The sequence below is a fragment of the Lepidochelys olivacea genome (genome assembly GCF_965140295.1).
Source record: "Lepidochelys olivacea isolate rLepOli2 genome assembly, chromosome: 7".
Lineage (NCBI taxonomy): Eukaryota > Metazoa > Chordata > Testudines > Cheloniidae > Lepidochelys > Lepidochelys olivacea.
The window spans coordinates 4,802,856-4,820,034 of record NC_140417.1 but is presented as its reverse complement, the minus strand read 5'-3'; the positions used below and the strand labels follow the sequence as shown (position 1 = coordinate 4,820,034).

The following is a 17,179-nucleotide window of genomic DNA, read 5'->3' as shown; positions in this document are numbered from 1 at the left end:
GACAAACGGGGCCAAAAAAATACACAGTTTTTTAAGGAGGCATCTATGGATTTGTGTCCACCATCTTGTGTTCACAGACACCCACAGTCACGCACACAAACTGCACTCACTAGGGGGTGCTATTACATACTGATAGAAGGATTTCCCTCTGCATAGACCATGAAGACATCTGTCCCATTGACACACCAAACGCATGCAAAAAGTTGTCCTCATAAAATGTATTCTTGTTTGTAGGGGCTGTTTTGAGGCTCATTTAACAAGTTGGTCAATGATGTTGTGGTACCAGGAAACATTCCAAGATGTCTATTTAGGTTGTGAGCTCTTTGGGACTCTACAGGCATATGAAAAGGAGTACTTGTGGCACCTTAGAGACTAACCAATTTATTTGAGCATAAGCTTCCGTGAGCTACAGCTCACTTCATCGGATGCATACTGTGGAAAATACAGGAGATGTTTTTATACACACAGACCATGTATAAAAACAGCTTCTGTATTTTCCACAGTATGCATCTGATGAAGTGAGCTGTAGCTCACGAAAGCTTATACTCAAATAAATTGGTTAGTCTCTAAGGTGCCACAAGTCCTCCTTTTCTTTTTGCGAATACAGACTAACACGGCTGTTACTCTGAAACCTGTCTACATGCATATGCAGCATCTAGCATGGTTCTGATCTTGGTTGGGGCAGTCTATGGCATTATGGTGCCAAGAAACACATTACAAAATATGTTCACTTGTATGGAAATTGATTTTTAATGAGAGTGGTCCGATATTTCAGATGCTTAAATTTAGATGTGCTCATCTCTCAGCTCTGAAATATCATGGCGATAAATACTAGGATAGATACATAAGTAGGTAGGATACATGTCCAAACTGCTTGTTCTCTAGTTTCAAACTGAGAGCAATATTGCAACCCAGATGTCAGCCATTACTGTTACTCAATGTGAAGACCTTTAAACATAGTCTCCCAACATATGCCAGTCTGAGTCTCCAGCAAGACAGACCACATGGCACCTCCTTGATCCCTCTCACTGGGAGCATGAGCCATCTGACCTCCCCTCTTAGGAGCGGGTGTTCATTGGCTCCCACTAGAGGGAGCACAAGCTCTCCAACATTACCCAGAAAGGAGACAAGGTTACCAATATCATCCGAGTGATTTATATCATTAGAGGTAAGCTGTGTAGTGCCAAAAAAGGTTTGTGACATTCATTCTTTGCTTAAATGCTATGCAAGACATGGTTCTGAACTTAGAGCGCAGGTTATCGGTTATAGACAATCTGAGCTTGGTCCTGCTCTCACTTACATCATTGTAAACCTTGATTTTGTTGGCATTAATCCTGATTTAACCCATTATAAATTAGATCAGAATCTCTCCCTCTATGTTTAAAAGTGACTGAAATATTTTCCTTTTCAATAGTTTGTCACCATTCTGGAAGGAGTCCTGGCCAAACTGTCCAGATATGATGAAGGGACATTGTTTTCTTCTTTTTTGTCATTTACTGTAAGTAGAGAAAATCTGTTTCTTTTGTTTTTTTGTTTGGTTTCCTATGTTTTACTGTAAACTCATTCAGGTCTTCTAATAGATTATTTGGGGAATAACCCTTTCTTTCTATCCTATTTTAACACTGTAAGAGCTCAAAAAATAAGCAAACAGCTTACTACATACACACAAAGCTTAACGTAAATAGCTGATAACACTGGATTACCATGCTATAATAAAGTTAAAAGATATTCAAACACCATATTGTAGGAGAAAGGAAGAGTCTGGAGCACTGGGGCTGGCGCAAGACCTGAGGCCTGAACTAGAGGCTGTGAACCAAAGTCAGGCCATGTATTAAAGCAGATCCTTACAAGTTTACTGTCCGGAACATGAACTTGGCAAAGTTGCTGCTAGTGTTACTAAAACATAGGCACTCCTAAGAAGTACCAGGCAGTAGATATTTGCATGTATACATTACAGAAGGCTAGTACAAATACACCCCAGTCTAGTACAAGGTAAGATAGTTTGACAGAATAATGAATAGCAGTGTTTTGTCCAAAATATCAGGAACAAGGTACAAGGGGAGGTAACAAACAGATGACATGAAAAGTGTGTAGTAGCACGTAACTTGTTTGTCTCGTTCTATAAGTGTTGCGGTACCTCGCCTTAATCCTTTATGTGGCCAAGGAGACAACAGAAACTCCCACTGCTGACTGAGCCTCCCCTTGCCACAGGGCACTCATATTAATGTACTTGTGCAAGTTGTGTGAGTTGTTAGGACTGTGCGTTGAGGGCAATAAACCTGGCCCAGTGCCTTTGTCACCCAACTGTACCTATGGTCTTTCTCTATGAGTAACATCGAGGTCTGCTGAGCTAGCAGGCTGCGGTCTCTGCTAGTGCTAATAACGCCGGAGCTCCAAGGACAGAAGTACTGAGCAGCTGTAACAGCTTAGGAGCCTTGAGAGCATGCCTCAGCAACAACATTCCACCTTTCTACACGTTAGGTGTTGGAGCTACTCTTCCGAGCAACATTTGAAGGGAATGGGGATTGCACTATTTGTCTAACTTTCATAGTCAAAAGAAGGGTTATCACATATGTGTTTCAAACCCTACCATCATTAGCAGCTGTGGTGCACGTTTCAAGAAGCAATATAATGTGAAACTTGGACAGTCCCATATTGCTTCTGAAAGAAGAGAGGATAGGAAAATAATGGCATGAGGGTATAAATTCTCAGCATTGTGCACCGAGCCTCTGAAACCACATTTCATTTCTAAGAAACATCGCAGAGCTAAAACACTGCTTCTCCCACTGAACGTTGACCTGTAACGTTGACTGCTTTTCTGCAACAGAATGGATGTGAATGGTATTCTTGTATGAATACAGTTTACAAATCTTGTCGTGTTAGCAACTAAGTTTTATCAGTGCCAAGCTGTATTACCCATTTGTTTTGATAACTGCAGAGGAAAGACACACAAGGGCCAATTTTCAAAGGTCCTCTGAAAATGGACCCCATAAGATTTGCAAGGACATCTCTTTGCAACACTAAAACTTTTCATGTGGGCTTAAAAACAGGTTTTATGTTTTTGACCTGATGACCTGTTGAGGTCCCTTCCAGCCCTTCATTTCTATTTTTCTGTGACTCTATTTCTACTCCCAAATGGCTGCACAAATACCTCCTTTGCACCTACCTATGTGTGTGAATAATTTTGTGAATGTGCTTTGGAAACTTCTTTGAAAATCTGGCCCATCAGGCCCCATTACAAACACACGTAAAGCCTCTGTATCTTGTAATCACTAGTAATTCAACTGAGAGTGGGCAGGAGACCTCACGCTCATTACCATTACACATTATCAATATTCTCACATGTAGAGTTCATTCCATGACCTAATAGTACTGGTATGACCTCTCATTCCACAGGCCTCTATGAAATCATTTAAGTATGAATTTCATGTCTCGGCCAGATTTCCCTGGACCAGGATTTGTATTCTCCCATCTCAAATTTCTGGGAATTTTAGAAGAAGTAAGACCACGTACAGCTCCCACTCATCTCGTTGTCACCAGCACAGCTCCCTCGGTGTCACTGACCTTGGTGGGACTGTAGAGTCGTGTTTGCTGTGAAGAGATCTTCCGCAATATCTTGCAGTTGATTCATCACGAACTGACTGTCCCTGTAAACTCAGGCATGCGTGCCTTCTCCCTTCTCTTTTGTTTAACTCTGTGAGACTAATCCCCCCTTTCTTTGTGTTTCGGTGGTTCTTTGTCCCATGTTCCCTTGTCCTGTTGCTTCCCCCTCACTGCCCTAGAATCCCCTTGAACACACCAGTGTCGTTAGAACAAAACCACGGGCAGCGTTCGTTTTCAGCAGGAGTCCCTCTCTTGCAGAGAGGGGTGGCGGGCTGAGGCTGGCTGTCTTCCTTCATCTGAGTGCGCCTTGCAGAAGAGTCTGAGCGTGCTCCTGTGCCAACGGCAGAGGTTGTGGAGGCGGCAGATTTTCAGGCATCGGAAGAGCCAGCGTCAGCCTGGGTAGACAGTGCAATGTGCAATTCTTCCTTCTCTGCGAATCCCAGCTGCTCCTTGGTGGATGCTGCATCTCTCACACCACATCACACTGTTTACACTGAATGGTTTGGCGTGTGCTGTTCCCTTCTACTGCTGTGTGAATGGAATCCCTATCTCCATGTCGGAATTGCCAAGAGCAATGGGAGGAGGAAGGATATTTGGATTTCGACCAAGTGGCTGCGGCTTGATTAAGCCGTGGAACTGTACGCAGGATGACTACTGGGAGGCAACCTGTCCTGGCAGCTGTGGAAGGGGAGAAGGCAATGGCCACCCCAAGCTGTCACCAGCATTCCCCATTTTCGATGTCTAAAAACCAAACCGGGCTTAACTTACCCTCTTAAAACCAAGGCTTGCCGCCCTGTGCCAGCTGCTGCATGAAGAAACCACTGACTCTCACGTGAGATCTCGGGTCTTCTCGCAAAGCCTCTCCCCTGTGCTCCGAAGGAGGTTTGGTGCAATTTGTAGAGAAATGGGAAAAACCCCAATGTCTTTGTGTTTGGATAAACCAGCCAGCACCACCCAATATACTTATTGTCCCTTCAACCTGTGCCCACTGCCATGGATGTCACTAGGCTTCAGGCTAGCTGATGTACCCTATCTATATCGGTACAATCAGCTCTCAGCCCACATGGAGAACCCACAGTGAACACATCTGCTGTGACATCCAAGAGATGCACGCTGTCGGGATGAAAGAGTCTGGGGCAGCCATGGACAATGCTTTCATGCTTCAGCACCGAGCCCTCAGCTGCATGGGCAAATGATCTCATAACGCAGTAAATGCCCCCAACCTTCTCCCAGGCAAGCCTTGAAACCATGCAGGGTTGGAACTCAGACCATACCTGTGGATTGGATGGAAAGAGGAGTCTCGGGTCTCTGGAGAAGGATGGGCATGTTGGATATGCACCAGTAAAGAATTAATGCAGACAGGTAGTTCCCTAGCAGCATTGTTCTAAAGGTGTAGGGTTGATTAAAGCGTGGTGAGGTGGGCAGTGCAAACTGGCCAGAGGTGCAGGGCACCTTTGCACCCCACTGAGAATAACACAGGCCCTGGCTGGCTGAAAATACTAATAATTTTGAAGCTGCGGGAGAACAGGGAGCAAGTTTGGTGGCAGTAGCAGGAGGGACAAAGCAGGGAGAGCCTGTTGAGACACAGTGACCCAGCAAGTGGAGGATGGCTTAGGCTGATCAGCTGGTGGGGAAGTGGGTGCTGGCATGCACTGGCAATGCTGATGCTGTGGGCAGGGAAGGGTGTCTGCAGGAAGAGTATTGGTGCAGGGGAGATCTCCTGACCACCGGTCAGATGTAAGCACGGCCAAGCACAGGTCTTAGGAGGGAGGCCAGGGGGAAAGGAAAGTTATATCCAGGAGGAAGTTGAGGAGCAGGGAGGCCAGGGGGAAAGGAGAGTTATATCCAGGAGGAAGTTCAGGATCAGTGAAGCCTTCCTGGACACTGCTCAGTTGTAGCATGTCAAGGGGACAGGAGAATGATCTGTCCAGGAGGGCAGGGGAGCTTGGGTATTCCCCCAAATCAAGCGTGGTTCCCCGGCAACAGTGGCCAAGGAGTGGAAGGCAGTAAACAAGGGGAAACCCCCAAAGGCTGCACGTCAGGGATCGGTTCTGGGTCTGGTTCTGTTCAATATCTTCCTCAATGAGTTAGATAATGGCATAGAGAGAACACTTATAAGGTTTGTGGACGATACCAAGCTAGGAGGGGTTGCAAGTGCTTTGGAGGGTAGGATTATAGTTCAAAATGATCTGGACAAACTGGAGAAATGGGCTGAAGTAAACAGGATGGAATTCAATAAGGACAAATGCAAAGTACTCCACTTAGGAAGGAACAATCAGTTGCACACATACAAAATGGGAAATGACTGCCTAGGAAGGAGTACTGCGGCAAGGGATCTGGGGGTCATAGTGGATCACAAGCTAAATATGAGTCAACAGTGTAACGCTGTTGCAAAAAAAGCGAACATCATTCTGGAATGTATTAGCAGGAGTACTGTAAGCAAGACACAAGAAGTAATTCTTCCGCTCTCCTCCGCGCTGATTAGGCCTCAACTGGAGTATTGTGACCAGTTCTGGGCGCCACATTTCAGGAAAGATGTGGACAAATTGGAGAAAGTCTAGAGAAGAGCAACAACAATTATTAAAGGTCTAGAAAACATGACCTATGAGGGATGATTGAAAAAATTGGGTTTGTTTAGTCTGGAAAGGAGAAGACTGAGAGGGAACATGATCACAGTTTTCAAATAGATAAAAGGTTGTTACAAGGACGAGGGAGAAGAATTGTTCTTCTTAACCTCTGAGGATAGGACGAGAAGCAATGGGCTTAAATTGCAGCACGGGCGGTTTAGGTTGGACATTAGGAAAAACTTCCGAGCTGTCAGTGGTTCGGCACTGGCATAAATTGCCCAGGGAGGCTGTGGAATCTCCATCATTGGGGATTTTGAAGAGCAGGTGGGACAAACACCTGTCAGGGACGGTCTAGATAATACTTAGTCCTGCCATGATGACCTCTCGAGGTCCCTTCCAGTTCTGTGATTTTATGATCAATAAGGAGGGTGGATGAGCTGGCTGCTCTTAGCAGAGAACCCCAGTGCAGAGCAGCAACAATGTGCATCTGACAGCAGGGAGGGGTGGGCAGGAAATGTCCCCGTGCCACCTTTATTGTGTTAGGCTGTGACTGAGGACAGCGCTAAAGCACTTGCTTCACATAGTCACTGAAATCCTGCTCTGGTAGAGAGAGCTCCTGAATCGGGGTTTGAGAGAGTTTAGAGGTATTCTAATGAAGCTGTTTCCCATACCCCCAGCATGGGGGTGGGCCCAGTCCTGCACTGCGCGGAGCTTCTTCGACGCCCACTGGCCTCACTGGGGCACTCCTCACGCTGCAGGATTGAGCTGTATCTTCTTGGGCAGGGAAGGTGCCTGTTTTCTGTGTGTGGTATTTGCAATGACAGAAAGAGAAGCTATCGCTCATTGCAGCAGAGTAGTGCTGCCTGCCGTGTCCTTGCCCTGTGTGAACAAATAAAACAAAGCGCTGTGATCCAAGCATTTTAATTCTAGGAAGCAGCAATCTTCCTCCCCCTCCTACCAACTCCTTCCAGCTTATGTTTTCCAGTCTCAGAAATGGCATGTGCTCCGGGGTCTTCTGACAGACAGTTTTATCACCTAGTAGGAAATCCTTATTTTCAATTCTTGCCTTGAAATTCAATATTAACTTAATACATCAGCTGTAAAGTTCTCACTAGCCGCCTCATTATAAAGAGCTTCAGAATGAAAATATCCTTCTACATTTGGCCAGGCTTTTTTTTTTTTTTTTTTTACAGTCAAATGTTTCTCAGTGTCGGCAGCCCAGTCGTTTGATGGGCATCTGTCTGTGACGTTCCACTGAGTCACAAGCAATGGCAGGTGTTTACTCTGGATGGCCTCTTTCATTGAGCAGCAAAGAATTACAGCGATGTTAATTAAAACTAAAGAGCGTATATTGCCCAAGGGGGAGATGGAAAAGATCTCATCTTTGTTCTTCACAAATTTTTATGGTAAACTGAGACATTTCAGGGAAAAATCACATTTCTGAAAAACTGCAGCCTAGCAAAATTCGCACGCCGTCTGGTTGTTTGGAAACTTCACTAAATGTAGCCAAATCTTACTTTAGAGAAAAACAAGTCATTATTCACTTTGTTTTTAAAAAAAAAAAAAAAAAGACTTAGCTTTTTCTGGGTGGAGGGGAGATTGTGGAAGGAAGACTGAATTATTTTCATTACATCTTTCCTTGGGGAGGAAGGATGGTCCCATGATTAGATGCTAGTCCAAGATTTAAGACAACCAGGTTCAAGTCCCTGGTCAATGGGAGACTCCCTTTGGGTACGTCTACACAGCCCGCAGCCCTGAGCCATCGAACCCAGGTCGGCAAAGTCGGGCTAGCGCTGCTGTGCTGAAAATAGCTATGCGGCAGCTCAGGCTCCAGTCGGCTCCTTCATCTGTCCAAGTCAATGGCAAAGTTTCCATTGCCACCCGCGGTGCTGGAGCCAGCTCATTGGTTGACCAGTGGGGACTGTAGCACCATCCTATCTCCGCAGGGGGTGGTGAGGATGAATACACTGAAGATTGTGAAGTGCGGCAGGCCATGTCAATACCACAGAGAGACCGAACCATTTATTTTTGCTGTAGTTCCGTGTCTTGTCACTTCTGGCATTTCTTTTTATGAGTTTCAGTCCTTAAAGCCAGAAGGGCTCATTCCGCACATCCATTCAGAGCCTCCTGGACGATGCAGGCCAGAGAACCTCACTCAGTAATTCCTGCATCGAACCCACTGGTACAGCTAGAGCTGTTTCACTTGTCATTTTAAACTTTTAAAAGGACTGCAGGTGACTCTTGTGCCCATTTTGAGATCTGGTGGGCTGGCTTTTTGTGTCCTTATAATTGTACCCAGGTAGTTCCAGGCCCACTAGTGGGGTTTTTAAAATATCCAGGGCTTGCCCCTGTTCTTTCACCCCAGTTTGGGTGTCTCAGTGCTGAAAATGCTTGAAATGTTACCCTCAGCAGTCACCACTGCTCTGGTCTTTTGTATCGCCTCGTTTTGCTTAATTTTTCACACACACGCACCTCACACACTCCATACAAATACATCCACCCACTCACACATTCTGTCTCACACATACAGTCAGCCCCTCATTCAGGACACATAATTTATTCATCCCAAGATGCAACTGTGTGCGTGTTATATTTAGGCTGTTTTAATGGTAGCTTTAGAAATATTTAAAAAGCAGGTGAGCTTTTACACCCAAACAAGGATGGTGAGCCCGTGCTTATCCTAATTAAAAGCATAAGCTTCATGGAAGATCTCAGCTGTGAGCCTTCCCTTATGATACGGTTGTAAGAGGGTCTCTCTCTATCCAGCTTGGAATTGCTCAGGTTGAAAAGTTGAACCTGAAACTCATGGAGCTCTTGTATCCTTTGCCAGCTATGGCTGACATACAGGCTTACACGTTATGTATTATGAAGGGCAGCAGAGAAGTAGCAAGTGTTTTGGGTCTTGTAATTGTCAGATATCTGGAAACGTACCACAGCCTCCAGATTGTCAACATGATCTTTAAATGTGAGCTTTGAAGAGGAGAACATAAGAAAATTATCCAATGGACTGTTGGCATCCTGAAAGGCAGGAATGCGCCTTGATCATAACCTTTAGGGCTGTCCCCAGACTACACACGCTCTGCAACCTATGGATTTGCCCTGTAATCCTCTTCAATGTCAGGGCCAGTTGAGAGGAAGAAAAAAGATCTCCCCATCCAGACACCAGCAGCAAAAGCAGAGTGGAAAAACATGGGTGCCCCCTTCAGCAGCTTGGGACCCTACTCTTGCATCGTGCTCTACAAATGGAAAAGCCATCCCTGCCATTTGTCATGCAAGCTGGTTAAAAAAGCCAAGTAAAGGATAAACATCATCCCCCACTCCCAGAGAGGGGCTAAGGATTGTGTGAGTTCCGATAGAAAGATGCATTATTGTTCACTTATATTTAGCTTTTCCCTCAGCGTTTTTCATACTCCGACAGCTCTTCTTTCCTGGAACTGATTGCAAAATCTCTGAGGCAGAAGCTGTTGAAATGGAAGCTGCACACATTGAAGCTACTTGTGGTGGGATTGTCAGTTTCTGCCACTATGTTTTTCATTAAATTTTAATTTAAATTAGGGCTGTCAAGTGATTAAAAAAATTAATCATGATTAATCGCATTGTTAAACAATAATAGAATACGGTTTGTGAATGTTTTTCTACATTTTCAAATATATTGATTTCAGTTACAACACAGAATACAAAGTGGACGGTGCTCATTTATATTTATTTTTTATTACAAATATTTTCCCTGTAAAAACAAAACAAAGAGTATTTTTCAATTCCCCCATTACAAGTACTGTAGTGCAATCTCTTTATCATGAAAGTTGAACTTACAAATGTAGAATTATGTACAAAAAATAACTTTGCATTGTAAAATAAAACATTGTAAAATAAAACTTTAGAGCCTACAAGTCCATGCAATTCTGCTTCAGTCAATCACTCAGACACACAAACTTGGTTACAATTTGCAGGAGATAATGCTGCCTGCTTCTTGTTTACAGTGTCACCTGAAAGTGAGAACAGGCATTTGCATGCCACTGTTGTAGCTGGCATCACAAGATATTTATATGCCAGATGCGCTAAACATTCATATGTCCCTCCATCTTCAACCACCATTCCACAGGACATGTGTCCGTGCTGATGAAGGGTTCTGCTCAATAACGATCCAAAGCAGGGCAGACCGATGCATGTTCATTTTCATCATCTGAGTCAGATGCCACCAGCAGAAGGTTGATTTTCTTTTTTTGGTGGTTCGGGTTCTATAGTTTCCGCTTCTGAGTGTTGCTCTTTTTAGACTTCTGAAAGCATGCGCCACACCTCGTCCCTCTCAGATTTTGGAAGGCACTTCAGATTCTTAAACCTTGGGTCGAGTGCTGTAGCTATTTTTAGAAATCTCACATTGGTATCTTCTTTGCGTTTTATCAAGTCTGCTGTGAAAGTGTTCTTAAAACAAACATGTGCTGGGTCATCATCCGAGATGGCTATAACATGAAATATATGCAGAATGTGGGTAAAACAGAGCCGAAGACAAACAGTTCTCCCCCAAGGAGTTCAGTTACAAATGTAATTAGCGCATTATTTTTTAACGAGCATCATCAGCATGGAAGCATGGAATGGTGGCCGAAGCATGGAGGGGCATATGAATCTTTAGCATGTCTGGCACATAAATACCTTGCAGTGTTACAAAAGTGCCATGCCAACGCCTGTTCTCACTTTCAGGTGACATTGTAAATAAGAAGCAGGCAGCAGCATCTCCTGTAAATGTAAACAAACTTGTTTGTCTTGGCAATTGGCTGAACAAGAAGTAGGACTGAGTGGACTGTAGGCTCTAAAGTTTTACATTGTTTTGTTTTGAGTGCAGTTGTGTAACACAAAAAATCTACATTTGTAAGTTGCAATTTCATGATAAAGAGATTGCACTACAGTACTTCTATGAGGTGAATTGAAAAATAGGAGTTCTTTTGTTTATCATTTTACAGTGCAAATATTTGTAATAAAAATAACAATATAAAGTGAGTCCTGTACACTTTGTATTCTGTGTTGTAATAGAAATCAATATCCAAAAATATTTAATAAATTTCATTGGTATTCTATTGTTTAACAGTGTGATTAATTGCAATTAATTTTTTTGAGTTAATTGCGGGAGCTAACTGTGATTAATTGGCAGCCCTAATTTAAATGTAACTTAAACTTTTGCATGAGCTTAGTCCCAGCTTGTCAGCTCTGAACTCCTCTGTCTGTGTGCCGAGGGCAGTCACAGTGCAGGCTTGCCTGGGCCTCCTCATCCACATGCCTCAGTGCTGTATTGGATGGAGAGTATTTGCATGCCTTGGCTGGCAGGGCTGGATCTGCCAGCAAGGGCTCCAGTGGTCTTGGATTTCCTTAGGATGTGGACAGTTGTTTACGTTGAACTGGAATGAGGCCATCAAGTTGTCATGCTGTGGTAACAACTTTTGGCTACTAGGTTTGCACTGATTCCACTGCCAATCCCTTGGGCCATCCATTCCTCCCAAAAACTGTTCACAAAAATACATTCCCCTGTCCTATTTCCAGTCACGTTAGCCAGCCAGCCTCCAGGACTCCTGTGTGTGCCCCAGCTCCACACCCCCACTCCGCTTGTCTGGGTACAACCTCCTCAGTGACCTAGGAGTTGTGTAGCTGAGGATACCTGCCTTAGCCACATAGATTAAAATCTGACTCATGTGGCATGAGAGTTGGGAACAAGGCCCTGCTTATTGGCAGCATTAAGCCCCCAGAGAAATAATGAAGTATCTACATTTCTGTAGGCCTTTTCCAGAATCCCTGTACTTCCCCCTGCTCATGGAGAAAAAGGAGAAGGAAAACTCCCACACCATCATCTGCTGCAATTTGTGCCTTAGCGACAGTAAAGCCACCCCTCTTGGGTTTTTCTTTTTAAACCACCTCTTTGAAACAGGAAATATATTGCTTTAGCATCAATTTTTCAATCAGCATCAAGTTGTACTAATGTTATCTGTAGATATTATTGTATGTATTAAACATCAACATTAGTCTGAAGTCTAGTTTTTTTCCTTTACAGGTGAAGGCGGCTTCCAAATACGTCGATGTACCTGTAAGCACAATTTAAACATTGCCTTCTGTCTTAATAATTTGCATTGTGGTTTGGTTTGACTGCACATGTAACAACCCCTCAATGTGGGTTGTCAGCTGCTATTGACCCCAGGACTTTCAGAGTGATAAGCAGAGGATTCTAACACTTGAGCTGAAAGGAGGACCTGCGGTAGCTGGTGTCAATATTAAACATTTATCCTATGGAGATCTGCAACTAGGCAGGGATACGTAACTAATGGACTTCACATAGTATCAGATAGGTACCGTATTTACACAAGGAACTTGGGTCACTACAAAAAATAACAGTGCATTCTGTAATCTTTTTATGTTTTATCGTTTTTTTCATTGAAATTTGCATATATAAAATAGAGTGTAATTTCAGAGAGAAAAGTCTAGAACGTGTTAGAGCTGAGCCAAAACATATCTAGCACACATGCTAGCCTGTTTTATTTTTATTCTTCTAATTGCTGGTATATTTTACACTTTCAGAAAATGCTTTTTGTTTTAAGTATAGGGAAATGGTGGTAAGTTATCAGTGTGTGTATATGGGAAACAGTGTTGTTGAAAATAAAAAATAACCAAATTTGCTCACGTTTACAGTTGTTAAAGAAAAATTGTACATTGGCTCCTCTAATTAGAGCTTAACACATAAGGAAGAAAGCCCTTCGAGATCTTAGATACAGCGCTTAGGTTGCCAGAAATTTACATTTAAATTGAGTTTAAGTGCAGTATATGAATGCTAGTTGGAGTTAGGGATTACTACTGGTAAATGAGGTTACATTTACAGACAGACTTTATGCTGAGTATTTACAAATAAAAACAAGTTTAGACTTAAATACATCAATCCAAATTCTGCACTCAGCCACACCAGTGTAAACTAACATAACTCCACAGAAATCAATGAAATGTACAAGTGGCCTTGAAAACATGCCAGGTTAGCTAGACAGGGTTACTTCAGTGTGTGTGTGACACACACCTCTTACTATGGAGGTGATACCCATGCGATAAATTGCAGAGTAATGTGATAAATTTGTTGTGCACCTAGGGTCTTACTCTAACATTCCAACCCTCTGAGGATCTTCAATCTTCAAATAGCCGCTTCTAAAAAATCAACCTGGCTGAGGGTATGTCTGGGGGTGTGATTCGCAGCTCGAGGAGACATACTCACACGGGCATGGCTCAAGCTAGCGCACTAAAAACCAAATGTAGCCATGACTCGCCACCCCAAATACGCACCTCGAGTCTCTGGTGGGCACACCCTTGGGGGAGTTAGCCCCTCCTGCCTCTCGCGCTGCTGCAGCGGCCTTCTAGTTTGAGCACACTAGCTCAATCAGAACTAGTGTGAGTAACGCATCCCCAGCTCCAAGTGTAGGTAACCCCAGAGAAGTGTTTCCATCTCCTTACCCCAGATGTGGAATTCCCCTCCCAAAGTACACCTGCCTTGGGTCCAGTATGGACAAGATTCAGTCCCAGGCAAGTAAGAACATTTCTCTGCATAAAAATGTCCTGGCTTTAAAGTTTGGTGTCTCATGGCCCTTGAGGAATAGAAGTGGGCCATTTATAACACTGGGAAGGGGCAGCTTTTAGCCTCCCAGTGGAACTCAGCAGTCACCTGCATGTAGAAGAGCTTGAGATGTCTGACCTTAAAAATGTCTAGGCTTCTAAGTTACTGAGGCACATTTGGCAGTTTCAGCTGCTATGACTTCAGATACAGAAAAGCTTTTCAGGGGGCTGTCGGACTCCCTCAGAGCCCTGCCCAGTTGGACTGCCAGTGAGTATGGCATTCCGAGGTGGAGGGTTACAAGAAAGAGTCCCAGTAAAATAGTATATAACTCTCAAACATTTCCAAAATAGATTTTCCTGTAAAATAAACGATGATGTCATGTAGTATCAAGGGTTTCTTGGCATTCCTTTGGGATGCCTTGCACAGTGCTCATGGCTTACCCTATGTGAGCAGTTCACTCCAACCTCATTTTAAATAAAACCTCTACACCCCACCATCAGCTCTTCTACACACACGTCCACCAATATACTTGTGCACGTGTGTGACCACATATTTGGGAGTGTTACCTGGACTCTGTTTTGTTTCAATTTTATGATCGCTCACTAAATATTACAACTAAATATTACAAGTGGTAATAATTACAACTGGTCCGATTAAGATTTGTCCACAGCGAGATGGTGCTGGATTCCATATTTCAACCTGTAATTAAGGTAGCTATGAAGAGCCTTTCTCTTTCCAGATCAGAAAATTAAGGGGCAAAATGCTCCTTGAAGAGTTCAAACAGCCCAGTTGTGTTTTCAAGGTAGAGAATGGAAAAGAAACATCAGAGCTACAACACCTCTTACAACATTGTCATTAATGTGCATTTTGTGTGATTGTATAGCAAAGCCAGCATCACATGGAGAGGACTGAGCTGTTCAGGAGGCATAAGGAAATAGATTTAAAATAACCCTTTATTCATAGATGTTTAGCTGATACATACTACCGTTTTGTGTGTGTGAAATGAGATGACACAATATATCTGCATGTAAATGTCAAAGAACAATATCTAACTGAAAGAAAGACTGTGTATTTTTGAGAAGAGTTCTCTGTGAATATAGGCTGCCACTTGTATCACAATGTGTCCTGAAGCTGGGAATCCATCGTTTAGTTAATATGGGCCAGATTATACTCACACACAGGTTTAATATTGGTGGAACCCCATTAACTTAGATGGAGTTAGCCTTCCTTTTCACCAGTGTAAGCAAAAGCAGCATCCACAGTAGCAGTGAGCCACAGTATCTCTAGGTGAAGTGCAGAGAAAACCATATTTGATTATGGGTTCCTTCTTTGGGAAAAGAGAACATATCCTGTTATTGAGCAGATAAGCCATCACTTACATCTAATTTCAGAAACTTGTTTTGTATCAAAAAACTGCAACACTTTTAGTGCCACCATGAAACTGGCACAATCAGCATGCTGAACATTGCTTCAAAGTATAACACTTGACTACTGCCGCATTTGTGTTGTCCTCACTGGTTTTCAAATTAATACCTTGTCATTGTTTCAGTAGGTGTTAAGAAATGTTACTGGCATCCCAAGGGCCAAGCATTGGCCCTTTGCTTGATAATTGTTTGCTTTATATTAAAAAACTACTTCCCCACTGCTTTCCAAACGGTCCTCATTTTCACCCTGGAAATTACACAGAAGTGTTAACTAACTTCAATTTACAGTGGCTGACAATCACATCTTAGAGAGAACCGATACTTTGTGATCTGAGGTAAATCACAGTAATGAAAACTAATGACACTCGTTATTAACCAACTTACAATGTGCCATGGAAATTTAAGGTTCTGTGGCAGGTCTTGTAATGACTCATGTTACAGTATTTTAATGGGTTTCCTTTGAGATCAGTTTGATTTCAACATATCAAGCAGTGTGAACTCAAAGGGTTTTTTAGTATATTTGTCCCTCTCCATCTACTTCAGTTGCAGCTTCCTTTAAAGAAAATATCAAAAGTATCACTGCCTTTCACAAATCTAATGTACTTATAAGTTAAGGTTTAAAACCAATGAATATATGTGGCGATATGTACAGATATAGCTATAGCTGTAAGTATCCTAGAAATGTAGCACTGATTTAGACATGTTGGGAAATTAGCTGATTTATGATTTAACTAGTTTATTTTAAAATATAAGTCTATGTTCAAACTAAAGTCTAAGTTCTAAACAACAAAGAAATGTGATTTTGGTGTGAATAATAAAATGTTCATTGCTTACTGCACACCTTCTCGCACCTTAGGAGAGGAAACAAGAGACTAGGGCTGGGTGTTAGCTTTCTAACTTCATAGAACAGAGGGTTTGCATATAGAAGGTGACACTGAAAAACCGCCGCGTGATTTGTTGTTTCATTAATTAGGTCAACAATACCAAACATAGCATGAGAACTTCCTGGCATCAGTGTGTCAAGGAAAGGCTTTATTCATCTGAGTAGCTTCCCTCTAGGCAAAATAAGCAAGCGAGATAGTGTGTTTGCATGATCTTGTGCTGCACAGGCTGCATAGACAGAGTGGCTCGTTGGCTCTGCGGCATACAAAGCAGCCAGCCGTGGTATCACCCAAGTGTACCGTAGGTATCCACGGGGAGTGTGGTGCACAACAACAGTTTAAGGACAGCAGGGAGCTTGAGGAGAGAAACAACAGCAACAGGATTACATAAAGGAGCTGCCTTATATGAAGATGTTTATGTTTTTCTTTCTCTCTCTTCTTTTCTTCCATACAGAAGCCGGGGATGGATGTTGCTGATGCCTATGTGACATTTGTTCGCCACTCTCAGGATGTCTTGCGTGATAAGGTCAATGAGGAGATGTATATAGAAAGGTTATTTGATGTAAGTAAATGCCTTCTCCTCCTTGGAAACCAAGCAGGAGACTCCCCCAAAATGTGACAAAATAAGACAGGAGGATAAGTCACATTTTGAGAAAATTGATTGGTTATAGATTACAAAACAAAAAATCTTTCCTTTCCTTCTGACTAAGGCTCTTATCTGCTGTCCGCCTGCTCTAACTCTGTACTCTGATCTGCTGTGTCCTGGTCTTTATGTGTGTGGTTTGTAAGATAACAGCATCTTTTAAGCCAATACTTACTACGTTAAGTTTGTGAGAAATCTTCCTATAAGAGGAACATCTTGGTCATTGTTCTTAACATTAAAATCCGAGGCAATTTTATGACAGATGTGTTAGTCGGGGACCATCTCTTTGGTATGTTAAATTAATTGTTTCTGACTGCCCAGCACTCAAAACTTGAAAATGAACTCTGCTACATTTTTATATTTTAAAATAATAACCAAAAGGTAGCTGATAAAATCTGTGTTTTCATGCTTCAGAAGGACTATGTTGTGCACCAGATGTAAAAGCTATAATATGGTCTCCCTGGAGAAAATGGGATGGTTGCTCTAGT

The 17,179-nt window shown here is 42.9% G+C and overlaps 1 protein-coding gene across 8 annotated transcripts in view; it reads left to right on the top strand.

Moving 5' to 3' along the window:
* Positions 1–17,179, top strand: part of CADPS (calcium dependent secretion activator) — a 382,629-nt gene that overhangs the window by 335,339 nt on the left and 30,111 nt on the right. For 7 of the 8 annotated variants that reach the window (XM_084635496.1, XM_084635495.1, XM_084635491.1 and 4 more), the window contains 3 exons: positions 1,415–1,498; positions 12,208–12,240; positions 16,503–16,610. In XM_084635496.1, coding sequence (XP_084491622.1) covers positions 1,415–1,498; positions 12,208–12,240; positions 16,503–16,610 — 225 coding nt within the window. The remainder of the gene's footprint in view (positions 1–1,414; positions 1,499–12,207; positions 12,241–16,502; positions 16,611–17,179) is intronic. The other variant, XM_084635494.1, reaches the window with a different exon arrangement.